Raw genomic sequence first — 27688 nt, 5'->3', positions numbered from 1 at the left:
CAACACCCGGGGAAAAGTGAGGTGGACATCCGCACCGATGCGTTCGCCTCTCCCAACCAACCAGCCGTTTGGATTGACAAAAAGTAGTCCCTGCAAAACTATTAACTATAGCTACTCTTAATTTTGGATTTGTGTTACTGAACATGCAATTTGACACGCCAGAGTATTTTTTTTTCTTTACCAAACATGTCGTCCTGATGGCTTGAGAAAAATCAGCTTCTAAAACTGCCTACCTGCTAATTCACATTATGCTTATTATCCACAGTAAAGTCTCGTTTAAATAAAAGGAGAACGTGTTTGTAGTTACATAATGTAGAAACAAGAGCGATGGGAGACTCTTAATCTGCCATCCATCAAAATCCCATAAATTAGGGACTACTTGCCAGTGTGTCGGCGGAGGGATTCGTCAGCTGTGCATCTCTGTGCTGAGGCAGGCTGTCCAGACTTGCACTGATGTATGCATGGTGGAGAAAAGGGCAGGAGAGTGGGGCACGCTTGAGCCTAGCGTGTGTGTGTGTGTGTGTGTGTGTGTGTGTGTGTGTGTGCGTGCGTGCGTGCGTGCGTGCGTTCGTGTGTGTGTCCTCAAGCGCGTGCGTGGCTGTGAGCATGAGCTGACAATGACTCAGATAAATAGCCTCACAGCACTTTGCTTATTTTTTATTTAAAATGTCGAACAATTCAAAGAGTTCTGCCTTGTGCCTGTGTGTGTGTGTGTGTGTGTGTGTATATGTGCATCAGAGTGTGTGTGTGTGTGTGTGTGTGCATCAGAGTGTGTGTGTGTGTGTGTGTGTGTGCGCACAGGTGGATGTGTGTGTGTAAGAGTAGAATAGGGGATGTTTCACTATAGCTGTGGCAGGATTTCTCACACCTGATGCTGCCAATAAACACAATAACATACACAGTAAAACACACACACACACGCACACACGTAACCTGCTGCCACCTTCACCAGTGCCTGCTGCTGACATGTAACAGCCTGTTACTCCTCCTGCTCCTTCTCTTTCTACTCTCTCTTCGGCATCACCGCCTCCTCCTCTTCCTCCCCCCACCTCCTCTCCATCATCCCAGTTTTCCCATTTCACCCACCTCACCTCCATCTCCTACAAGATTTCTTTTTTTTGTCACCCCTCCTTTTTTTCTCCTCACACTCCTACTTCCTGCTCCCTTCAGCACTACTTCCTCATACTTCTTTCTTTAATCTTCTTCCTCTTCTTTCTCCCTCCTCCTCCTCCCCCTCCTCCTCGTCCCCTCTCCCTCTCCCTCTTCCTGCCACCTCCTGAATATCTGCCCTAATTCTTCTCCCCCTCCTCTTCCTCCTCCCCTCTTTCCTCTCTCTTCTGTGCTCCCCACCTGATTTTTTTCTTTCTTCTCTTTCTTCCTCCTCTCGTTTTTCTCCCCCTGCCTCCCATCCATTTCCTTTGCCTCCTCCGCTTTCCTTCCCTCCCTCCTTTGCTCTTCCACACACACACCCCTCACTTTCTCTCTCCACTGATGACTCCTCTGTCTTTCCTGCCTCCTTCCTGCTCTTCATCTCCTTCCTCACCCCCTCCTCCTCCTGCTCCTCATCCTCCTTCCTGTCTCTCTCTGCCCCCCCCTTGTCGTCTTCCTCTCGTGTAGCTGTCTATTTCAACAGTGTGTATGTGTGTGTGTGTGTGTGTGTGTGCGTACGTGCAAATTCTTCCCTTCCCCTCCCCCCATCCTCCCCCTACGGTGACACAGTAAAGCAGTTTCGCTTCGCTCACCTCCAGCCTCCCTCCCCTCTTCCTCCCCCCCTTCCTCTTCCTCCCTCCCCAGTCTCATTTTCACCCCTGCCACCTCCTCCCCTCCCCTCCTCTCCCCCCGCCTCCTCTCCTCCTCTCCTCTCATTAGTCAGTGTCCATGAAACTCACCATTCCACTGTCTCTCCCCTCGCTCAGTCCTCCAGTCCCTAACACATCCTCACTAATGAACAACTGCTACATCCCTCCTCACCCTCCCTCCCTTCCTCCCTCCCTCCCTTCACCTCTCAGCTCTCCTTTCATCCTCCTCCTCCTCCTCTCGCTGTCCTCCCCTCTCCTCCTCCTCTGTCCTCCTCTCCATTCGTCCCTCTCTCTCGCTTCCCTTCCCTCCTCTTCTCGCTCGGCTTCTCTTCGATCTCTCACTCCCACTCTCCCTTCAGCTCACTCTTGTTTCCACTTCTTTCCTCCCCTCCTCCTCCCCTCCTCCCTCCCCCTGTCTCCACCTGTCTCATTCCTCCCTCTTGCCTGTCTATCTGTCTGTTCCTCTCACTTTTGTCGAGGTAAATGTCTGTCTCCTCTGCCGGCTCCCTCCCTCCCTCCCTCCTTCCCTCACACCTCACCCCGACTCCCATCCCTCCCTCCTATGAATCCTCTGACTTTCTCTGTTATCTCAGGAGATGCATGGTCTAGAATCAGAAGTGATAGAACGAGGATGCTTGTCTAAATGTTCTGTATTGTAGCATTTACAGTACAATCATGCTCTTTGCAAAACTTGTTGTAGTGGGATTTTCACGCACTGATGCCACGACATCATCAGTGAAGTTGCACTGTACGACACGCTGTGTGACTCACTGTGGTCTCACACGAGCTTTAATGACGCAAATAGATCAAAGTATGTCAGTCAAACTGAAATTGTACAACAATGTAAGAGATAATATCTCACAGAATTCATTTCAGTGTCTGTTAATGCTCGGACTACAGATGACCACGTCAAAAGGTGTGCAAAAGATTAGAAACTCCTACACTGGAGGTCTAAAAATAATCTTTAAAGGATATGTTCACACAAATATGAAAAATTCACCCATGATCTCCTCACACCCAAGCCGATAGAAGGTCAAGTGAATTTTCGTAGTCCACGAAACATTTCTGGAGCTTCACAGCAAAAACACTGTTGCAGCATTCGCCTGAACAACTGAAGTAGATGGGGACTTGTTTTAAAACGTAACAAAAAAGCTGAAAAAAATAACATAAAATGGCTCCATACAGCTCTGTATGGTAAAGCCTGTATGCTGTATGCTGTAGAGCCCCAGAAATTTGTCGTGGACTACGAAACTTCACCCGACTTTCCATTGGAGTAGCTAACAACAGAATCTTTATTTTTAGGTGAACTTGTCCTTTAAAAAAAAATTACCTGAAATCACAGTGATTTTATTCTCGATGCTCTATTTATGGTATCGGTCGTAGCTGCTCTACAAATTACTGTTAAGTGGTATGTTGGTATGGGGTTAACTAATTGATTAAAAAAAATGTTCATCCCCCTGAGAGAATGAATATAATTAGCAATCATAAGATTAATAGATAGATAATATGATCTACTGACAAATTCCAGGGTAATCTGCCAGTTGGATTATGAAATACTTTGTGTGCAAAGTTTACATTTTGACCTGAGGTTGGTGTACAGAGTGTAAAATATTAAGATATGTAAATATCTATTATTTAAATATTTATTTAGAATATTGCCTGAACACTGCATGACAATCCAACGTTTAGTTTTCAAGGTGCAGCGCCTTGTGGCACCGAAGTGTCATCTTTTGTCCTGAAGGTGGAGCTCATGGAAGGTCACCCAGATCGTTACAGATCATCTTTCAGCGTTGATATTGTAAATATTCAAAACAACTTCAACGGTATTCTGGCGAGGAGTTGTTGAAATATTTACATTTTTATGCAACGACTCCTGACTGACATCACCACCCTGAGATCCTAGGGACAAAAAACCCTCCTGCATATCAATACTTTTGAAGTCATAATTAAAAATCACTTCCTATTATTGCACAGGCATGGAAAGCCCCACTGCAGGAGACAGATACCAGACATATTCTCTCCATGTGTAGTCACACTGTGCAGTCACTTCACCTCAGCAGAATGCCCATGTAGGGCGGGTGTCCAGTCTACATGTTGTGATTCTGTGCTGCAGGGCTGCGCTGTGTTGAGAGAGGCCTCTTCCTCATCCACCATTCTCCTCTGCTCCTTTCCACACTGCATCTGTTGATTCCCTCTCTCGTCCTCCTCCCCTCTCCTCCTCTCCTCGCTCCCTCCCTCCCTCCCTCCTCCCTCCTCTGTCCTCCTCTTCCTCATTCTCTCCAATCTCTTCATAATCATCTGCCCCCACCATTCTTTCCTCTTCATCTCCTCTTCTATTTGTCCGTGTGCCTATCTTTCGTCTACAAGAGAACATGTATATGCGTGTGTGTGTGTGTGTGTGTGTGTGTGTGTGTGTGTGTGTGTGTGTGTGTGCATATACCAGTATATGTGTGGGTGGAGGTGGGAGGGGGCCAGCCTGAATTTCATTATCCCCTCCTGCAAGCACACACACACCAGACACAATGTACAGTAAGTCTTAAATACTTAGTACAGACAGAGAGACGTGTAGATTGTAGGACAGAGAGTCATATCTCAACTCCACAATGATATGTGGATGTTTGTCAGAACGTCTCTGCTGTGTGCAGACAAACAGAGACTTCTAACAATAAGCATCAGGCCTCTGTGTAGACTCTCAGAGCTTCGTCGCGCCCCCTACTGACACATGAAATAAATAGTTTTTCTGCCGACAGCCGAGAGACAGATTCCCTGAAGACAAAAGACTGTAGGCGGGGTCTGGAGACCGGGCCATCTGGGTGCTGGGGAGGACTGCTGTGTGTGTGCTGCTGTGTGTGTGAGACAGAGAGAGAGCCCCCTATACAAGTGCCTTTATTTGCATTATGAAAAAGTGGATTGTGGAGATCTCATTTCCCACCAAACCAAGAACGCTATGTCACAGTCAGCGATCCACAGAGTAATGTTTAACCCTTTATGCTGGTGGCACAGACTCCACTGCAGTATGTGTATAAATAATATTAATTTATTACAGTTAAATATGATCAAATGTGATACAATAGGCCAAAAGACATGGCCATGAAGCCTAATAAGGAAATATTTCAGGTTGCTACGCATGAAGAAATATGTTTTTGTTTGCCAAAACACCATCAACACACAAAGAAACTGACAAGTCTATTATCCCACACAGTGTTAGTATTCATATTTGAGGTCACTTACACCTCAGAGAGGTCAATCTCTCTGTTAGATGCATTATGAACAATACTCCAATAACATAAATCCTCATAGATGTATAATGTCCACACCAGGGGTGCCCAAACTTTTTCCTTTTGATGGTAAAAACTGAAAAGTAATGTGGACAACGGGCCAAAAGCAAATACCTATTGAATTGTATTGTTAAAATGCAAAATGGTACCAAGATCCCAAATTCCCAGTGAGTGTCACTCTGCCGCCATGCTCAGATTATAAAAGATTATTAATAATCAGGGATTCTACACACCCAAAGAGATTTCACCTCACAAAACACAGCATAAACAGCGATTTATACTTATTATTTCTGATTATTTTTTATATATTTTGCTAGAAACATATGCGGACCAAATTAAAGCTTACGGCGGGCCAACTTTCGCCCACAGGCCCCACTTTGGGCAGCCCTGGTCTACATCAATCTCACTTGTAGAGCAGATGAAATTCACTGTATTTCACAAATAAGGCAACGTCGGGAAGCATCAAAGAATAAAATGATGTTAAGTGTATGTTTTTTGAGATTTTAAAGAGTATCCACGACCTCAACACCTTAATGCTTCTTTTTCCTATCATGTTGAGTCAATGTGATTAAATAACTTAGTCTGATTAAATTAAATGAATGCACAATTAAACATAAACCTGTGTTTAAAGTGTTTATTCAGTGACATATAAAGTTATGGGTAACTTCTTGGTTATTCTGTCTCCTGTAATAAATCAGACTATATTGACTCAACATATAATAATAATACATTGGAATGGATGGATGTTGCTCACTGTTTCCTTAGATTTTGAGAAAATAAGCAGTGTGTTTCTGTACTCACTCGTGAGTTTTGCCTGTCTGACCTTGGTGGTATCCCTTTATCTCCTTTAGCTCCTATAATGTTCTGACAGGGGCCTATAGTGTGACTTTGATATAATTTTCCTCTACATTTTTGTGGTTTCTGTCGGCCCTAATCAAAGAACGTGCAGCAGCATCTTCTATGCTGCAGGCTGAAGGGGATATACCACAGTGTGTGGTTTGCTTCACCAGCCAATCACAGTTCAGCCTCTCGGAGCCGGTTTCAAGGGTAACAGAAAGCCCAAAATAGTAGCCGAGGCAGTAAAATCTGAAATAAAAGCCTATGTTTTCTATAGCTACTCATCTGTTATGCTGTCTGCAGCTTAATTTTAGGTTTGGGAGACTTTGGAAAGGCTGCGATATGAATAGAGTGATTGTAAGCCCCATGTCGCCACCTAGTGGCCACTGTGATGTACTGCTACCCAGATGATACGAATCCACCAGGATCTGATTTCACGATGTGCGTGTGGTTTTTTTTTCTAAACTAACTTTCCATCACACGGTGATCCATGTTTGAGTGTGAACCCAAAACCCAAAACAACAACAACAACAACAACAACAACAACAACAAAACCTGAGTAAAATGTTTCACAGATGATGCTTTTAAAATGTTAAAACCTCAGGAACTGAAATCTGCCACAGTTACATCACAAATTAGTACAGTAAAGTAGATAGTTAACATAAACGCACATAAGATCGAAGTATGAAAGAAATATTAAGATAAATACATCCCAGTTTTAACACAGGCCTACTCTACTGTAGTTGACTGATATACACGTGAGATTTACATTATAGCAGACCAATAGAGATCATGGTGCAATAGGCCATAATAAATACTGGTGTAGCCTAATGGGTTTTAAATGCTCACTGAGTTGTTGTAATCCAATTATTGTAATTGTGTTACGTATAATGTGTTCCTCCCAACTGCCTGCATTCCTGTTGCTCGATTTAAAGGATTCATGATAATATTTAAAACATGATCATCACGGAATATAAAGGAAAATAAGATCCAAAGTTTGGACTACAGCGTGCAGCGTGCTGCGCTCCCTGACCCTGTCCAGCCCTCTGACGGTCTGTCGTCACTTTCCAAACAAGGAAACCATATTCGCGCTAAAGTAGTGGTGCTTTCAAATGCTGTCGGAATTATGACAACGAGGAACTTGGCATAGCGATCGCGTTCCACATGGTAGCGTGGCCGAGCGGTCTAAGGCGCTGGATTAAGGCTCCAGTCTCTTCGGGGGCGTGGGTTCGAATCCCACCGCTGCCAGAAAGCTTTTGTATGGAAACATTGTATCTATGATTTCCATACCAAATTATCTGGTATTATTAATAAAGAGTCTTACATCTCTCTTACAGAGATTGGTTTGACTGCTGATACGTAACCAGAAGTACTGCATGGTGGATTAGATAATCATGCAATCAAAGTAAATTCTTCTGAAAAGTAATTGTTAAGTATCTGGTTTGTTTAATTTAGAGCGATGTCTACAAATAATGGTTAAGTTTAGAGGTGCATTTTATGATTTGGAATATATTAACTTAGTAAAAATATAGTTTTTAAATCTTAAAATAATTTTCAGGGCTTTGTTGTTTTATACCATGCAACCATACAAAAAAATGTGCAACTTGGTGTATAAAATAGTCTCTTTACACAAGTCTATATTTACTCAGCTGTTGTAATCACAATATAGTCTGTGGGAAGTACAATTTTAGGGTACTTGAGTTTCTTCATTTTCCGCTGCTTTGAACTTTTATTTTACTTTGCAGGAGGAGTCACAGAGGGCCACAGAGTGGGCTGCATTATGGACATGTTCTCTTTTTATACTTTAAAGATACACTATGTCATTTTGGGGAAGACATATTTTAAGAAAATAGAGAGAAGAGAAAAATCTTTACTGATTGAATTTCATGACAGTCCTCAAACGACGAAACAATTTCAATTTTACTTTACTTTTACTTACTATTTTATTTCAGTTTTACTCTGTTTATATTTGCAGGACCCTTCTCAGTAGCCAACTCTCTAGCCTCAGACCATTTTCTGTGGGCCTTATTCAGTTACCAATGACTATCTCCAAGTTTGTATTATTACCTAATTAATACTGTAAATAGGCCTATAAACTTTCCGACCTTGAATTTCTATTCCAAAACTACATAGTGCACCTTTAGTTACATGTATCTGATAATCCATAAATTCTTTTACTTATTTACATTTTGAGTGCAGGGTGCAGACTTTTACCTTTAATGTAGATATATGGAGTTACTCTACACAAATTTATTGAACTTTGATTTGTAAAAAGAAACATATTACTTTAAAGGGGCACTGTGCAGTTTGAGAGAGGAAATCTCTGATTTTTGAGATTTACAATATAAATGACGTAACAGTACGAACTCAGACATATTTATCTTTGCCATAACTGAATAAACAAGCTGTTCTCAGAGGAAAATAAGGTCCCCAGAACACTGTTTGAAGCTAGAAAGGTGGCAGGGTCCGCCACATATAAACAAAGTAAATGTTTGTATGAAACTGTGTCGTCCTTTAAGGTCAGTTTGTTTATTCAGTCATTAAAACGAAGAAAGTTTGTTTATTTCATCCCCAAAACTACATAATGCACCTTTAAAAATTACTACAAAAATGTTGGATGTAAACTTCATCACAAAAACAAGGTACACATTTCGTAAAAAATCCCAAATGTCATAAAACCATTTGCACAAAAGTTATTATTTCAGAGATGTTTTACTTTTGCCAACGTTTTGGACAAAGTGTTGAACAATCCATTTGAGACTCACAGGGACCTCAGAAGTCGGAGCTCGTGAAGAGCACGTGAATGCAGCATGGTTGGACGACGGAGACGAGAGCAAAGAAAAGGGCAAGGAAGGGACCTGTGATCAATTCAGCCTCGCAGTCTTGGCGCCAATCCGGTTTAAAGAGAAAAAAAACTGCCAGTTTTTCATTGACGTTTTCATCAAATCCGCGTCTAGCCGCCGCTTCTGTCACAGCCATCAGTCGGTGCTGTAGCCTGCTAGCCTCGTTAGCACACTATCTATCATTGTCATATTAATCTGGCCCCCTTCTCTCTGTCTGTAGTCACGATACTAATAACTCAGCAACAGTAAGCACGGGGACAATAGAGGTGTGTTTCTCCAGGGGAGATCGATTAAACAGCGGAAAAAATGGGGGTGAGTTGGACATGTTTTGCTTTGTGTCTCGCTGCGAGCTGATACAATGAAAGGTGGATGTTTGTGGCTTATGGTAAAAAAAAAATGCGTGATGGTGAGAGGAGAGAAAGAAAGAAAGAAGGAAGGAGGGAGGACGGGGAGAGGAAGAGAGACCATGGTGGATGGATGTAACGTTAGTCAAAGGTGTTGGTTGGCACCGAGGCTCGTTTTGGCTGCGTTAGCCGCTTAGCTGCCTCCACACAGCCTACATAGCACAATATCGTTAGCCCACGCTCCCACGCAGCTGTGGATGGTATTTTCAGCGTTATTACCGCATTGTCCTTGTCGCTACGCACAGTTAACTTCTCCTGGTGTGTGTTGTGCCATTGTTAGCCGGCTAGCTGCGTTAGCCACTTAGGAATGCCATGTTAATGACGAGCGCTTCGCTATGCTAGCAAGTACTGCAAATCACTAATGTGTGTACAATTACCGAGCAAGCCACGGTGATCTGTCTCGGACCACATGGTTATGATAAATTCAGGCTTGTTGCATGTGGACAATGAACTTCTCAGCAAGCAGTAGCAGCAGCCCGGGCCTGCACTCATGCTACAAAGCTGAGTTAGTTGCCATAACTTTGGCTAGTCCGTGTAGGCAGCAGACGTGAGTTTATACTGCACTTTCACTCCAGATAAACCAATCCACGTGTTTTCACTGCCCCAGCTCAGTCTGCAGCCTCTCTGTGCTTGGTACAGAGTTAATGCCCTGAGCTAAAGTTGGCAATTCACTGCATTCCTTCCCCTAATTGTTCCCTCTTCTCTTCAGGTCTGGATCTAATGAAGTTATTCCTACTTGTTTGTCCCCAGCTATCAATGCACCATTTCTGCACTGTTAACATGCCACTTAAAACCTTATTGCCTTGTAAATGCAAGTGGCTTCCCAGGATGGTGATGGCCAATCCCTTTTTTTTTTTTTTTGCTGCGTTTGAAATGATATACAGGCAGTACGACTAATGGATATTTTATTTTTTAATGATCTATAAAACCGTGCCCATCAGGATTTCAATAGTGAATGTCTTCAGATAGCTTCTGAAGTCCAAAACCCAAATATGTCTGATATTAGATTATACAAAAGAGAACCGAGAAGCTAATCCTCACATTTGAGGAAGCCAAAAGGAGAAAGTTCTGTTCCTTTCCTCGCTTAATGACTTAAATGATTAATGTGTTAACAAAATGGTGGCAGATTATTCTCAAACTAATCCCTCTAGTACCACTATACAGGAGTTAATCACAAGAAATAGTACTGCTAGAAACCCTGATGTGAAATCTAAGTGTCAAGCTACTTCTCGATATCTCTATAAATTACACGTGTCAGTAGTTAATGACGCCTAATAACCACAATAATGGTTGAAAAACACTTAAAGCATCTGTTGCAGTGTGTTTTCTCTCTGCAGTCAGAGTCATTTGTGTGAATTATGGCTGCACCATTGCTGATACCAGCATTGGACATCAAGCCAAGAGCCGGCTAATTTACAGTATCAGTATCAGAGAATTTTCCCAATACTATAGTCCCACACGGAGAGCAATGTGCAACATCAGCGATATAAACACAACTGGTGCTCATAATAGCCACTGATATGAATACGAATGTGCTACAATTGCTTGTATTGGCAGGATGACTGTTTATAATAGTGATAAAGTAGTTTTTCTATAGCAGTGTAAGTGCAACTGTTGGCTCTGCATGACTGACTCTTGTGTTTGTGTTGCCTTGATGTTTCTGGCTGTACTAGTTTGTTCTGTTCTTGTGTCATTGAGTCTGTGTTTTCACTTTTGTGTGTGATTAAAATGTGGCTGACTGTGATGTCCGTACACGCAGAAACTCAGAATATTACAAGGTTTTTATATTTTAAAGGCCTATAAGTACTGAGGTAAATTAAAAGAACTTTAAAAAGGCAGGTAAAATCAGGTGCAACTGATCTTCCATTTATTTATTTATAAATCCCCCCGACAGGAACAGTTCACCCCCAGTCCAGAATACATATTTTCCTCTTGCCTGTAGTGCTTTATCCATTTAGATTGTTTTGGGTTGAGGTGCCAAGTTTTGGAGATATCAGCCATCAACTCATGGACAAGAGGCATGCTAATTAAGCTAACTAACGCTGCGCTCCATACTACTCCAATCTCGGAAGAAGTTGGAGAAATACCCGACCTCTTATTAGGATAAAGTGCAATGAAACACCACTTAAAGTCCTACTTGTAAAGTCCTACTTGTAAACTCAGAGCACATCCACATAGCCCGACTTCATGACCACAAGCCGAGTGTCATCTAGTTCTGTTTTAATTGAAAGCTTAAGAGAAAGCTGATATCTCCAAAACTTGGCAACTTACAACAAAAGCTCTACATGTAAGATTAAAAATATGTATTTTTGATTTTGGGGTGAACTTGCCCTTTAAATTCAGCCTGCTAATATGGCTCTGACAAGGACTGTACAGTACATAAACGGTGTTGACTTGAGAACAACATGCTTTCTTATTTAATCGCAGACAGTTGCTGAGTGAACTAAATGAAACCTGAATTAGCTAATTATAGCATGTGGAATTTTTGTGCATTGGCCAAAAGCGCCGTGTGGTCCATGCCTGGGCTGTTGAGCTCTTTGATCTCTGCACCAGGCCTCATGGGGAAGTCTTGTTATCTGACAAGCTTGCTCGTCTTGTGTGTTTGTACCAAAAGGCTGCAATTCCTTTTCATGTTACAACATGAGACTACACACTTGCATGTCTTGAATCGATTTAGTTGAAGGCACAATGAAGAATGGCGTCGTATGTAACCTGCCAACAAACACTAAATTATGCTTAGAGCCCCACAGTGGATATCAAGATGAAGCGGATCAGTGTAGGTGTGTAATTGATCATGAAACGGAGAAGGGGATTGATTAAGTGACACAAATGCAAACCATCTTGGTTAACGAATAGATCAGACAGGTCTTTGTTTCTTGCTGGGTAAAAAATGAATGTGAGGATTATAAAAATATTTTAACACGTTTGATTTATTTCACTCTTTCGATTCTCCTCTTTTCCATACTGTCCGTCTCATCTGTTCCCTTATCTCTGCCTTTCTCTCCTACATTCCTCTACTCATCCCTTCCTTCATTTCCTGTGTCCAGAGGAAGTCCAACAGAGCAAAGGAGAAGAAGGCCCGGCGTCTGGAGGAGAGGGCAGCCATGGATGCCGTCTGTGCCAAGGTGGACGCAGCCAATAAGGTAATATCAGTGAAGTAGCTGTCATTGGCCTTGGCGCTGGGCTACATGAAGGCCTTTTGAGGAGATGGAATTGAAATTATTTAAAGGTCGAGTGTGGGACATTTGAGGAGCGTGGAATTTAATGTTTTTACAGGATATGGTTGGTGCAAAACATTTCTTTTTTGACAAACTTTTTAATGAGACGTCTAGAATAACGGTTTAGCTCACTATTTTTAGCTTGGCTATGTTTTTTTTTTCCTATGTGAAGGCATTCTTGCACATGATTAATTCAAGGACCATTGGAAATTTCAAAATCAAACACCCAATTTCTGTTATTACGATTTCTGGCAAGGATTAATAATGTAACTTCTCAATACTGATACTTTTCAAACACACGGTTGACGCGTTAGCCGCTTGCTAACTGCAAAACTAGCAACATTTGCTGTTCTGATAGTTGGCACTGATGTTAAAAATAAATGCACTTTTGAGACTGTTAAGTGCTTCACATTAGAGCATCCACCACTTGGCCCTTTATGTGCTGTTTCAGGCCTTCCTGTGGGTTCAGATTGCATCAAGAACAGCCATTAACATCTCCACTGTGAGCTGTGATTGCCATGTAATGCAACCAGAAGCTGGGGATTCCCTCCTCGCCCTAAATATGCCCGTAATTGATATTCACATGACCGGAGAAGCCAAATTCAGTACCATATGTTTCTTTATGCATAATGAATCAGCATTATTAAACCCTACCCATGTATCAGGACACACAACAGACGGCTCCTTGAGCATGGAGGTGGGGTAGAGCATTAGCAAACCTTGTTGAAGACTGGAGGAACAAAGCTAACACATACTGGCCTTGAGCTGAGCTGTAGCGGCTACAAACTATCTCTGAAGAGGACTGCCCACTCTTATTACTTTTCTGTGTCACTTTGTCCCGAAATGGGCCACTCTGTGTTACATGCTGTTCTCTCTCTCTCTCCCGCCCCTTTCCACTGTTGATGTGCCAACAGAGAAGGAATGCAAGAAATTCTCCCAAAGTACATTTATTTCTGTTTGTGCTCTCGCCAACAGTAATGAATCTTGACTTAGCCTGTTGTTTCACATGAACAAGTAGCGTATTCACTGCTTCAAAAACAACCCATTATAACGTGATCTGCTTCTTCTTCTTTTTGGCCTTAAAATGGAGGAGAGGTACGGCTGTATTCTTGAACAGGCTCAGGGGCCCAAGAGGTCAGGGGGCCCCCAAAACAAGAGCACCATTTCTCGTTATAAAAATGGCTCATTCAGTAGTAGGAATGTCCCGAAGTTGTTTATTTTTTGTTCTGATCTTTAAATATCTGCTGTAGTCTGAACTGGTATTTATTTGTATTATACAGCTGCATTGTTGACATGCCTGTGCCCAGGGGCCCAGTGTCTATCTTTGCAAGAAGAGGGGTATTAAATCGAGATACATGTTCATTGCCAAGAAAAAGCTGATTGTGTTGGTAACTAATAGGGCTATAACACTAATAGCCCTGCAATTTTCCTGCCTGTATGGGCCCCCTTTGGCCTATTAAGGCTCCAGAGCCTGTTGTGGAGCCTGAGGGATGCTTAGGTTAGAAGTAGAGTCGCATTTACTGTCTATTTTTGGGAGATTTACTGCATTCACAAGTTAAAGAAGAAGGGTTTGATTTGAAAATGAAGCAGTGTAGCCTAACCATCCCATTTTCATTAACGATTAATCTGCCTGTTATTTTAATGAATTGTTTTGTCTGTGAAATGCAAGAAAACAGTCGAAAATGCCACTCAAATTTTCCAGATTCCCTGTGGAAGTCTTCAGACTTCTTGCTAAGTCAAACCAACAGTTAGAAAATCTTAAGATGTTGTGTTTACTGTCATTTAACTGTCAACAAATGTTTGCACTGCTGAATGTGTGACAGGTGCAACTTGATAACAAGAAGAACTCAGCACACTGTCTTGCCTACTGCTGGAATAATTCATTAACACAACGTTTTCTGTCTGTCAGACCTTCATCAGGTATCGGTCAGATAAAGGACTGAAACTTTCTGTGAATAATTTAAGCAGTAAGCAAGACCGTGAGCAGGACTTCTTTTCACTGATATCAAATCAGAAGAGGGAAATCTAAAGCCACAAACCCATATTTCTTTTGTGCACAATAAACTTCTCTGAGAACTAAAATAGCTTTATTTCAATAGCAGGCAGTGTGATAAAACTGGGGCATGGAAGGGAAAATAATTCATACTCTGTGTTATGAAAGTGTCTAAAGCTAATTTTGCCCTTTCTCCTCACAGCTCGATGACCCACTGGCTGCCTTCCCAGCCTTCAAAAAGTACGACAGAAATGGGTATGCATCGCTTTGTCCGCCTACAAAGGACTTATTCAGTGTTTCATGAAATACATAGTTGTTGCATAGAGGGGAGAGTCAGTCTGCCGATGGTATTTATACTTATTCTTCTCTTTGTCTTCCTCTGACACATACAGCCACTTTCTTGACGTTACTGACCCTGTTTACTTGTCTTCCTCTCCAGGCTGAACCTGCAGATAGAGTGTAAGAGAGTGACCACCCTCAACCCGCTGTCTGTGGAGTGGGCCTTTGAACTCACCAGAGCCAACATGCAGACACTGTAAGACACTGAGTGATGAATGGACGGGCTCACATAGATATGAGTGCAGACAAGCTAGAAAGTCTTTGTGTGCAAATTAAAGAGTTACATTGAACAGCTACAGAGTAAGGTTGGAAGGCAGAGGAGACAATTTTGAGATAGAGGAATGCCTGGGTAAGATTAGCACGTCCGGTCACGTTGGAGTCGACCTATTTTCTTGTCGCTGTGCCGCAGGTACGAGCAGAGCGAGTGGGGATGGAAGGAGAGGGAAAAGAGGGAGGAGATGAACGACGAGAGGGCGTGGTACCTGTTGGCCCGCGACGGCGACTCCGCCCCTGTGGCCTTCTCTCACTTCCGGTTCGACGTGGAGTGTGGGGAGGAGGTTTTATATTGGTAAGTCATCCAATTCACAAGCATGTGGATTTAAATTCAAGCAACAGATGTATTTCACTTGTTACTAACCTAAATTGTTTCTCTTGACTTTGTAGCTATGAGGTGCAGTTAGAGAGCAGAGTGAGGAGGAAAGGACTCGGGAAGTTCCTCATCCAGATACTACAGCTCATCGCTAACAGGTAAACTCTACAGCTGTGATCATGGCCGTGTGACGATGTGTGAGATTTAGAGGCCCCGTGTCTTTTTCAGGTTCATACTTTTATTTAAGGTGTCTACTAGGAAATGTTTCCATGCTTTAATGTTAAAAAAAATGATTTTTCTCAAACTGTCATTTCTGCAGCACCTCTATTCAGCCCAGTCTGCTCTGATTGGTGAGCTCTCACAGGCCAGAGCATACCTCTCCGCCCAACATGTTTCATCAGCTCTGCCGGTGTTGTGAGCATTGCTGAGGGCGGTGACTGTGTAGTTGTGACATCACCGTTTTATGCAAGTCAGCTTGTTTGAAGGCACATTTTCTGAGTACAGGCTGTGTACATTTCTCTGTGGATTGGCCGTTTTGAATCATGGACAGTACTGATATAGGACCTAGACCTGAAATCTCACCCTTAAAATTTGGGACCTTTTTAACCACAAAGAGTGTGGACAAACAAACAAGGGAATAAGGATTCATCTCTTTTTCTCTGCTAACAGCTGTAAATTAAAATATTTTGTAATTTTGCAATGGCTACTATAAGTCGTAACTATTTTTTTTAATTTAATTTAATAATGACAGAGAATATTTCACTAATATTTAATACTCTGTTGTCTTTATTCTCATAAAAACTGGGCCCAGTGTGTGACCCTGGCCCAGGGAGCCCACTGGTTGTACTATAAATATTTTTGGGCGAAATCTCTGGCACAAGAATTTCCTTCAGGATAAATAAAGTTCTATCTTATCTAACTTGGCTTATTTAATGTCTCGATAGTTGAAGTATGTAGTCAAGCAAAAATGGATGTTAACAATGTAGGCTTTACAGGTGTTTTTTATGAAAAGGAAAATGCATTACACCTCAAGGGTACGCATGCAGTGTTTTTGTGAGAAACACTGAATGTAAACAGGAATTCAGTTTATTTTAAGGGAAAACTCCACAGGGCCCCTTTTAAGGACAATGTATCGGTCACATCTTTCAATCAGGTGAACCTTAAGTAAATCTGTTTGTTTCTTCTCTGCTCTCTTGCTTTTTCTCTCCAGCACACAGATGAAGAAAGTGATGTTGACAGTTTTCAAACACAACCACGGGGCTTACCAGTTCTTCAGAGAAGCTTTACAGTGAGTATACTGGCTCTACAAAGGACACTTTTTTAAGTAGGGAGAAATTAGAAGTTTAGAAAAATACTTTTCATTTCTGTAACACCTAAACCAATCTGTGTGAACAGGCTGATCTAAGAAATGTCCACGCTTTCAACATTTCTGTTGATACATGAAGAAAAGAGGAAGAACACAATGGTGACCATAATGGGCTTCCCCAAGAAATGTTTTGTATTTTATTGAAAACAGGAAGTCAGTGAATATAATATCAGTAAAAGTCTGTAACATGTAATCAAATTGTTGTGGTTAAAATGAGGCTACTGGATGCAGAAAAAGTCGTTTCAGTTTTGATAACCCCCCCTTCCTCTCTACACATTTAGGTTTGAGATTGATGAGACCTCGCCAAGCATGTCCGGTTGCTGCGGCGACGACTGCTCTTACGAGATCCTCAGCCGGCGGACCAAACACGGCGAGGCCTCGGCGGGACACACCCACGGGGGCGGCCACTGCGGGGGCTGCTGCCACTGATCCAGCTTCAGCTCCACCTTTTATGATGATGATGATGATGATTGGTTAAAAGCCAGCAACTTTTCATGGCTGTGTGTGAAAGCTTGAGCTGCCTGCTACGCTGTTTGAACGGCTGTAGATGAACCGATGGCGGAATACCTGGCTACAGATATTGATGTCGCATTATGGATTGAGATTTACGTGTTTCTTTTTCGTGTATTCCTGCTACGAAAGCAGTATGCAGTGTGAGCTTTCACACATAGCTCCTGTTTTTTCTTTTAATACTTCTTCTTGGTTCAGTGTCCAGGCCATCTTCTCTCATTCTCTTACCCCAGTTAACAATGACAGTTAGTAGTTCCTAGTCAAGAACAAGTTAAAGCATTGCTGACATTCTCTACCACTGCAGTGAACCTCATCCCATCCTGCTCTCATCCTCTCATCTCCTAACGTGCTGTACTGTATTGAATCATTGAGCAGCGCTTCTCAAACTTTGGTTCCGGACTTAATAGTAGTTTCTTGCATAAGGCTGTTTTATAAAAACTTAGTACCTCAAGTCTGCAGTTAGGACTTTTAGGCTTTCTGTTAAACTAGCCCCTGATTTCTTTGGGACCCCACACTGAGACTAGTAGCTTGTTTCACTGGACCAGGGTCCCATGATTAGGCTGATTATGTACTTATGATTTGGTCCCAGAAAAACGGTCTGAGAAGCCTTGCTGTACTGCAATATCAACTGTTATTTTGCGAGTTATATGGCTTGTCATTTATTTTGTAACAAAATCACTGCAGCTAGCAGCAGTTTTGAACCACATCTGTCTCTTTATTCTATGGTTAAAAGATTACAGTACAATTTTAGCACTATCCATCGACCCACTTCAATGTATAGTCGTCTCCCCTGCTTTCATTTTTCCACAATCTTTTTCTCATTATCAGTTGCCGTGAATTTGCATACAGCCCAGAAAATAATCCCAGTATGACCCTCTTGCTCATTCAGATGTTCAACTTGCTTTAAAGGGGCACTATGTAGTTTTGGAGAAGAAATTCAAACTCAGAATTTTAATATTTACAATATAAATGAGGTAATAATACAAACTCTAATACTTATCTTTTCCATAAGTGAATAAACAAGCTGTTCTCAGAGGAAAATAAGGTCCCCAGAACACTGTTTGAAGCTAGAAAGGTGGCAGGGTCCGCCACATATAAACAAAGTAAAACAGTATGAAATTGTGTTGTTCTTTTTGAGGTCAGTTTGTTTATTCAGTCATGAAAACAAAGAGTTTGTTTCAGTTTGTTTAGGCATAAAATCAGTCAATGAAGAGCTTCCTCTTCTGATAAAAATTTCTTCCCCAAAACTACATAATGCACCTTTTAACTGTAAGAGGTACATATCGTGAACTGAAACCTACACGAGGTCCTTAGTTCGCTGTCACGCTTTCTTCCCACCATCTTTTTCTTGTTTCGATGCTTACGGATATGAATGGGAGATTCAGTAATGTAAAATGACATCCTCCTTCCTCCCTCCACGTCCTTAAGGCGCTGACAATGACTGCAGACCCGTCTCTGTCGCCATCCTCTTCAGTCACCTCTGTACAATTGCATTCCTCGTGCTTGCCTCTTTGTTCGCTTCGTTTCCGAGAGGTACTAATGATAAACAAGTTGATGTTGACGCTACCTTTAGCTGTATTTAAGAAATACTTAAACCATCCTCCATCCCTTCTCTTATTATATTCCGTTAGCATGAGCGAATCATATTGATTTAACATGGATAAGGGTTGGTTGAGGTCACCACTTCATTGTGTGGCTGTTTGAAACTGATGAATGCTGTTAACTTTGAGGAAGGAACATGGATTGGATGGATGATAGAAGCAACTGCAGAGTGCTGAAGTTGTTTTTAATGGTTAGCCCTCCTCCTCCTCTTCCTTCTTCCCAGTTGTCAACTGTTTTCCCAGCCCACTGCCATAAGTTTGCATGAGAAAATTTTAAATAACAAAACTGGTAGTCTGAATCAGGATTACACAACAGCAGTGCTGCGTCTTAGCTTTAGCATTACTGTTCGAACTCGTATCTAAAAATCCTCATGTGGGTCTACTAGCGTTGCTTTAATATTTCATTCAAATCTCCCATGAACATCTGTGCATGTTGGAATTATGTGAAAAGGGGAGTTGTGTGAAACTTAAAGTTCAATATTTGGCTAAAGTTGTGCTGCACGTCTGCAGCGAAGATGCTTGTAGGAGTTTCACTTTGGATTTTAGACACTGTTACTTGTCAACCTAGAAAGGCTGCTTACAACCTCGATCTTGGTTGATTCCATTTCTGTTTTGTATAAAACCTTCAGGCTATTTTTGGAGCGTTTTGAGTGTGAGTCAGCTGGGTTAGCAGCCCTATCTAGAAACGACCACAACACCCTTTAATTCCAGGACTGTGGTCAGCTTTTACAGATTATACTTGTGGGCTGGAGGAATTAAAAGACATTACTTTACACTACTTTAGATGTAAAGATTCCTCCGTCTTTTGTGTGTTAGGAGGTCATATCAAGGCTCAGCTTGAGATTTTGTACATAAATTACCTGGTCAAAGTACGTGAAACTGGGGAGACTAAAATGTGAAGATGCGTTCATAGAAACACCTAAATACCGAGAAAATCGGAGTTACACAAGAACAAAATGTCCAGATCCTGGGGTGAAAGTTTTTGGCTGTTTCCAGACTGGGTCAGGACAAAAAAAACATATTCAGCACCCGGAGACAACGTCTCAACAACAAAAACAGTTTAACAACATATTGCTTGTTTTAGTGCTAGACTACCTTCTGATAAGTACAGTAAATCATTTTTTGTACGGCATAGGTTACAATTAAGAGGATGTTGTATATAGTGGTAGTATATCAACCGACTGACAGTCTCTCTCTCAGGTTAATCAAACGTAATCAAACCTCATCTGTTTCATTAACAGCCGTGTTGTCAGTAAGCTGTTCACTGGATTGGATTGGCCGCAGCTCTGATGTAGAGTCAGTTTTTGTTACATGCCGTAGTATTTAATGAACGTGATCTTAAATTCTACTTTTAACACAACTTGTGACAACACTGATTTTTAGTTTTTATATGTTGCAGTTAAAGCGGAAAAGAATCGAATGCCTTGTAAATGTGAAATTACATGAAAATAAGTGACACAAAGTTTGAACTGACTCTAGATCAGTGCTCAGTTATATTCAGTGCAGACAGGTGGGCCGTCTTTAAAAAAATAAAAAATGAAAATAAAAAAAAGGCTCATTGGACGTAAAAATGCTTTGGTGAAAATATCTTCAGTTCGAAAATGAGCCTAAACTTAACCAGTTTATTTTAAGTCAGTTAGTACTTTTATTTTAGACAATGGTTACATACCATCACAGAATCACAATCCCCTCCTCTTGGTCTTTTTCTCTATGTATATATATAAGCTGTTGTGGATCCATCTTCATTTTCATTTCTTGGCCTTTTACAGGTGAAAACACTTTTTTAAACATGATGTGAAAAGAAAAACTCCCATGTTTGAGAGTGAGTGTTACAGTCCTGTCCATAAACGACAATGAAAGGGAAAACAAAGTCATTATGCCTTGTCAGTGTTTTATTTGTATGTTACAAATAAAGGAAAGTTGTTTGACTTTTCAAGAGATGCCCTTGTGTTTTCTATAATTTATGATCTTTTTCTTCTTGCAGGACTAAATGGAGGAATATATAGAAGCACATTTCTGTCTGGGAACAGAAATAAAATAGTATGTCAGAAAGTATGACTTTGTAAGTCAGTTATTTGACTTATTGTTTTGAAAAAAAAAATCATTTGTCATAAGTGGGCTTCCATAGAATAATCGTATGTTTACGGGGGAACCATTATCTGTTTTTTATACAACTTTATTTGTTTTTATTTTACTTTTCCCCCCATTGAGTATTATGTCAGTCAACATTTTTGAGAAATAGCGATTGTGCATGGATCATGTGGAACTGTCGTGATCGTACACACTCTGAGGGGACGTCTTACCGTGTTGCACTGAAACCGGAAGTTGTTGGTACATTGCTGCAAAAAAAAATGTCCTAGCTAAGCCGAATGAATGGATGTTCTGATGCACTGAGGTGCCTTTGCTCACGTCTGTCCAAGATGACATGAACATTTAAGCTCGTAACTCATCTCTGCCGCTCCTATATAACACGATTTCCCGCCTCTGGTAGGTGCACGAAAATTATAGTCGGGCTATTTTTTGGTAAAACAAATAGTGAGGCTAACATAGCTTAGCTAACACTGGTTTATCATCAAGTTAAATGCATATTCACCGACCTTCGATGGAATAGCGCACACAAACCTATCCTCAGCTTCAGTGTTTTACTGTTCACCTCAGAGATTGAAGGTTAGGTCACTGAATGGCGATGCTAACCCTCTTAGCTAGCATAAATGTTGAGTTGCAGTTGAAAACCTGAATTTTAGCACATTTAAACACATCTGATCATCCTAAGGTTTTCATTTACAATTCTCACAGACCAAAGGTGAAATTCAGCCACTGATGAAAGAATAGGAAATAATAATTACTAAAAATCTCCCAGAGTGCTTTGTAATGTTTTCTGTGTCACATTATTGTCATCCCTTCAGCTGGTCAGGGTACCATGGCAACGAGGATGAAGCTGAAGCTGAAGACTGTGTTTGTGCTCTACTTCATGGTCTCCCTCCTGGGCCTCGTCTATGCGCTGATGCAGCTTGGTAAGTGGTTACCACACTGTCTCCATCCAGGCGAGATCCATCAGGATAATGAGCTGTACATGTGTGTGAATGCACAAGCTCAGGTCAGTGAGAAAAAAGTCTGAAAGTGAGACGACTAAACTGAAGATGACTTACTCTACTGTGAGTGTTAACAGAAATAAATACCCTTGTAGGGATTATTCACAGTGTACTCTAATGTGCCACCAGTGTACCTTTACAATATAATCCATAAAACTTAAAGGCTTTCAAATAGATTATTTTTAGTTGCTATGAAAATGAATGCATAAGAGTGTGTGGAAATATGTGCAATATTGAATAACAGACAGACATTGCTCAGTCCTGACATACAATTACAAATGTTTGGGATGAGAACATGAGGCTAAACTTAATGTTAATCTCAAACGAAGATATAAAATAAAGCAAACATCCCCAAAAAAGCAGCATTTATTTACCCAAATTGTACAAACCGGGAACTCCCTTACTGCTTTTGTGCTTTAAACTCTCCTGCCTGTTGTTTCAGGTCAACGCTGTGACTGCACAGAGCATGACATGCCTAAAGACCGTACCATATCTCGCCTGCGGGGGGAACTGCACCGTCTTCAGGAGCAGATGAGGAAGTCCGAGGCGACCAAACAACCCCAGAAACAGGCAGCCAAACCTTCCCAGCCCACCATCTTTGTCATCACCCCGACATATGCAAGGTAGCCGATGAGGCCGATTTCCTTACCTCATCTCCTGCTCGCTTTTCTCCACCCTCCTCTGTCACCGTCTACACCACTCCTCTGATTTCTGTCTGTTCAGGCTGGTGCAGAAGGCCGAGCTGACTCGTCTGTCGCAGACGTTCCTCCATGTTCCTCAGCTCCACTGGATCGTGGTGGAGGACTCGCCACATAAGACGCCGCTGGTGACTGACCTTCTGGTGAAGAGTGGGCTGACCTACACACACCTGCACATGCCCACCGCCAAGGACCGCAAACTGCAGGAGGTAGACAGAGATGTCAGGCAAAAATCACACCATCTGTCATGTTTTTGTCTCCTTAAATGCAGATTTTATTTGATATCAGGTATTTTTCATCTTTAAGTATAAATAAAAGAGTGTTTTGAAGCTTTCAGTCTCAATGCTCGCTTTCCTCCTCAGGGTGACCCCAGCTGGCTGAAGCCTCGTGGAGTGGAGCAGAGGAACGAGGGTCTACGGTGGCTCAGAGAGGACAGAAGGGCTCAGCCGGGAGGAGACAACCAGCAGGGAGTTGTTTACTTTGCTGATGACGATAACACATACAGCCTGCAGATATTTGAAGAGGTGGGTGGTGCAGTAGGCAGGAGGTGTACTGACATCTACAAAGTGTTTGTTTTAAAAGTACAGTGATGACTCTCTTGTTTCAGATGAGGAGTACCCAGCGAGTATCAGTGTGGCCAGTTGGGCTGGTTGGAGGGATGAAATATGAGAGGCCTGTGGTTGAAGGAGGAAAGGTGGGTGCTTTTTATGTTGTGGTTTGTCCACTGTGGAATTAAAGGAATGGGTCAAAGAAAAATATTAATTTATTGACTGAATTACACACAGCAGAAGAATTTTTTGTTTGTGTGACTTTGTGTGAGAAAGAGCTGAGTGTCCTTCATTTTAAAGCTGACGTCTGTGGGATACGAGTGTCGACACTTCTCTTCTCATAACGCTCAAATAGTTGCATTTAATGTCTTCAACCAATTTATGTCCAATACAGAGTTTTGTAATTGTGTTTTTGATTCTTCCTCTAAGGTGGTTCGCTTCCACACCGGCTGGCGTCCCAGCCGCCCCTTCCCGATGGACATGGCCGGTTTTGCCGTGTCCCTCAAACTGGTCCTGGCCAATCCAGAGGCTTGTTTTGATGGAGAGGCACCAATGGGCTTCCTGGAGAGCAGCTTCCTTCAGGGATTGGTTACTATGGATGAGCTGGAGCCCAAAGCGGACAACTGCTCTAAAGTATGAGTGTGTATGTGAGAGCATGAGTGAAAGATGTCTATGATATGTGTGTTTGTGTGTTTAAGTTGAAAAGAAGAGTTTTCATTTTTATGGTCTTTTGAGATTTTTTACATTAATGTTCATGTGAATTTTGAGTTTTAATTAATTTGAAATTTAAATTGTCTGTTGACTGTTTTTAGGATTATTTTCTCAGCAAACTTCAGCATTTTTATGTCTATTCATTTTGTGTTTGTTCTGTAGGTGCTGGTGTGGCACACACGGACAGAGAAACCGAAGATGAAGAGAGAGGAGGCTCTGCAGGCTCAGGGACTGGGCTCAGACCCTGCTGTGGAGGTCTGAGGAACACACAGACACACACACACAGACACACAGACACAGACACACACACACACACACACACACACACACATTGTAAAGCGTACTCTGCTGTTTAATGCTGCATATGTAACTCTGCGTTGTAAATACTGTAAAACAGAAGATTATCTGTTGGAGGTGACATTTAAACTGAATCGGTTCTGACCGTCTGTTGTTTCGTGTCAGGTAGTAAACGTACGTGTGTGTGTATATATTGGGTGAGTGTTGTTAAAGCTGTGCTGACTGTATGTTAGTGTATGTATCAGGGTTTTATTTGGTTTTAGTGGGTTTAGTTGTCTTTGTCCAGCTGTACAGTGGATGAGAACTCAGCCGCCTGACGGGGGCGCCAGTTTTTTAATTTTCGCAGAGCCGTGATGTTACACCACAATACACATTAGCTTGAAGCTGGAGAAGTGATGCATCTTATCCCAGACGTCCTTAAGTGTTTTATTTGTAGGGTTTCACATGTTTAACTTGTGCTCAATGGAAATCTGCAGTGCGACTCACTGCTGACAGCAGTTGGATATTTAAAGCTTCACCAGCTGGTTGGAGCTGATCAGTAACCAGCTTCTTGATCGAGATACATTTGCAACGGAGCACTTTATTCATGCATGGCTTCTATTTTTGCGTGGTTAGTGTCTGTAAGTCTGTGTTTAAGCCATATAAATGTTTTTTTAAATCATCATCATAGGCATGATAACAATCTCTATACAACCTGCGAATCAAAATGTCTGCATTTGCTATCAAGGTAACAGTAATGTGAAGCAAAGGTAGTGCAAAGGTCGATTTTTTGAATAGTCATAACATAAACAAAAGCCACAACACTCACCAATTAATCAAAAATCTGCTGAGTAGTTGGTGCCTTGTATTTATTCTCCTCTCATTCAGCTGTGTTACAGACACTTAGCAACACAGACGTGACATATACAGAGATGCAAAGGTTCCACACCCAGTGTGGCTATAGTGTTAAAGCTCAGCGCGCTGGTTTCGAATAGTGTTATAGCACAACAACAGCTAGTTCTAGCCAGCATTTTTCTGTGTATATTTTTAGTGATGCTTTTTAAACACACAAGACTTGTGGAATCAGTTTAGAAGTCTTGAATAAGGGAACAACACTACTGAAGCTCATAGAAATTTCTTATGCAATAAACGAATACAAAGCACGACGTCCATGTTACATTCCCACACTCTGATGATGACAAGATTAAGACTTGAATTTGCCTCTAATAGGCTGGAAATCCCTGGTAATTTATAGTAGCTGTGTTCCAAGAGTATATTTGAACTACTCGAGTGTTGCTGTGCCGTCTTCCACGACACCGTCAGAATCTGGAAGAATAAAGAGCGAGCGGAGCAAGATAGCTCAGGCAAGTGCTCCTCAGCTACTGTTTGTATGATACTGTAAAAACAAGCTAGTGCCTGCTTAAGTGTAACTAGTGCCTGTAAGTCGATTCTCTCCTGGTGTATAATGTATTTATTACTGTAATATTGTTCTTTACATTGTATAATGTGATAATGTCTGTCCTTGGCCTTGAAAATAAACCTAGATAATGTAAAACATGTTTTGTCGTTCAGTGATTTATGGTTATCTATAAATTATTTTTAAAACTTTGTTCTTTGACTGTTTGCAGGCAGAACAGGATAAAAAACTACATTTGACTTACCACACACGCTAATATGTATCAGTGTTTGTAAGGAATTTGCATTCAGCTGTTTTTAAGGGCCAAATCTCTTGCGACACATTGTGGATTCTGACCCCGACTCGTCTCGAAAATGCTGACTTGACGAAGCAGTTGAGTGACTGTCTCGACTGCCTGTTTTAATGTGCTCTATTTGACCCGCAGCCAACAGCACATCTGTTCTCGGAGTGAGTGAGGTAATACTTAACAGTGTCACAGCTCACAGACTTGTCATACAGTGTGTCTGTGACCTTTATCACTTATGTCTGTCATTTATGTTATAACAGTGGTGGAAAGTAACTACATATTTTTAATCAAGTGGTTATGGGATCCGAGAAACAATAGTACAATGTTTGCCTCCAAAATGTAGTGGAAGTATACAGGTAAAGTTGCAGGAAGTACCTCAAAGTTGTACAGTACATGTGTAAATGTACTTTGTTACATTCCATCCCTGATAGTCAACAATATTTAAAAAAAATAAACATGATCAGTTTACAAAATACAAATTCAGCTGGTTTTGTTTAGCCACATGATCGTGACTCAGATGTCTGTGAGTTGTTGATGGTATTTCCCCCTCTAAACTTTTCAGATGGTTTCATTTAAAGGTGCGGTACGTAAGAATTGGCCACCTTGAATTAATCCCAACAAATGGGCTTGGAACTGTTCGAATCCTAAATAAATAAAATGGTCCACTGACTAAAAAGTCCAAAGTCTTAAGTGAAATTTTTGCACATCAGAATCTTCTTTACTCTCTCGTCAATCATCTCACGACCCCTCAGATTTAATTGGTGCCCCTTTGGAGAGGCCCAACCCCCTTTTTTTACTTTTCTTATCTATTAAAATGAATGACTTTTATTTGTAAAGTCTACTTATACATTGTATTATTGGTACTTTAGTAAAAGAGCTGTGTGTTTCTTCCACCACTGGTTCCAACAACCTCTCTAATTCTCACCGCATCAAAATCAACACTAATTTTCTTGCCACAGTGCCAAATCCCTAACTTGTCCCTACTTGACAGTGACCATGGCAACATGCTCCCAGTGTCCGGTACCGTCATCGGTGATTACCCACGTGGGCGGCAGCTTTCTAACCTCGACACAGCTGAGGTTTTTACAGGCCTGAGTGACTGACGGCTGTTACGCCCTCGCCTGCTCGGTGCCCCTAAATGGAGAGTTGGGGAGGTGTGAGTCCACCTCATCACCCAACACACACTCACACAGGGCTTGTAAGATGGAGGTGCACTGGGAGGTGAGTCAGAGGTGCTGAAGTCATCGAGCTAGACACACACCATCTTTTGATGCACCGTGATTCACTCGCAGACACACATACACCTGTGACAGTAGAAAGTAGTTTTATTACTCTAACCTTTAAACTATCATTATCTGTGCTGTCACACTTGCACCCATAAATAACAAATCACACTTCATTTAATGTGTCTGTGTGTGTGTGTGTGTGTGTGTGTTTGTGTTATCCTGATGTTGGTGGATCCTCACACAGTATGCATGTGTGTGCATGTACAAGAAGGTGTGTGAGTACTGTACATCCTGACGCTGACTTAAGAAAAACAAGCATGTAGATAATTACCCAACAAACACAGAGCGGAGCGGCTCCCACTCCCTGTCCCACCCAGACACGATGTTTACCATCCAAACAGCAGGATAACATTCAGAGACTGAGCTCATTCATTTTATCTACACAACACACATTCTTTCTATTAGGATCGACCAGCTTATCAATAAAGAGTAGTATTCCTAACATATTACTGAGTTTACTGTATGAAGGCAAATGACCTCATTTCAGAGGCAGCCATTTTGAACTTGAGTCACATAATGTCTCAAATCAAAACAGATTTTTTAATCAATTTTGTGATTCATTTATGATTCATTATCAGTAATAATATGGAAAGATCT

General features: G+C 41.6%; 2 protein-coding genes and 1 non-coding gene across 3 annotated transcripts; all 3 read left to right on the top strand.

Moving 5' to 3' along the window:
- Positions 1-7080: 7080 nt before the first annotated feature.
- Positions 7081-7162, top strand: trnal-aag (transfer RNA leucine (anticodon AAG)). Its single transcript has one exon. It is a non-coding gene; the product is annotated as a tRNA-Leu (tRNA).
- A 1570-nt stretch (positions 7163-8732) lies between these two features.
- Positions 8733-20713, top strand: naa40 (N-alpha-acetyltransferase 40, NatD catalytic subunit). The gene is made up of 8 exons (XM_073475270.1): positions 8733-9069; positions 12209-12304; positions 14575-14627; positions 14812-14907; positions 15121-15279; positions 15375-15458; positions 16511-16588; positions 16948-20713. Exons 1-8 carry the CDS (start codon positions 9064-9066, stop codon positions 17093-17095), a joined length of 720 nt encoding a protein of 239 aa, XP_073331371.1. The 5' UTR covers positions 8733-9063; the 3' UTR covers positions 17096-20713.
- Positions 20714-21092: 379 nt separating this feature from the next.
- b3gat3 (beta-1,3-glucuronyltransferase 3 (glucuronosyltransferase I)) lies at positions 21093-25657 on the top strand. The gene is made up of 8 exons (XM_073475022.1): positions 21093-21264; positions 21684-21791; positions 22312-22492; positions 22593-22776; positions 22930-23091; positions 23175-23261; positions 23545-23748; positions 23989-25657. The coding sequence occupies exons 2-8, from the start codon at positions 21698-21700 to the stop codon at positions 24085-24087; spliced, it is 1011 nt and encodes a 336-aa protein (XP_073331123.1). The 5' UTR covers positions 21093-21264; positions 21684-21697; the 3' UTR covers positions 24088-25657.
- The last annotated feature ends 2031 nt before the right edge of the window (positions 25658-27688 follow it).

This window comes from Pagrus major, chromosome 10 (genome assembly GCF_040436345.1).
Source record: "Pagrus major chromosome 10, Pma_NU_1.0".
Lineage (NCBI taxonomy): Eukaryota > Metazoa > Chordata > Actinopteri > Spariformes > Sparidae > Pagrus > Pagrus major.
Note: the sequence above shows the minus strand (reverse complement) of the source record. Positions and strands in the feature narration are given on the sequence as shown.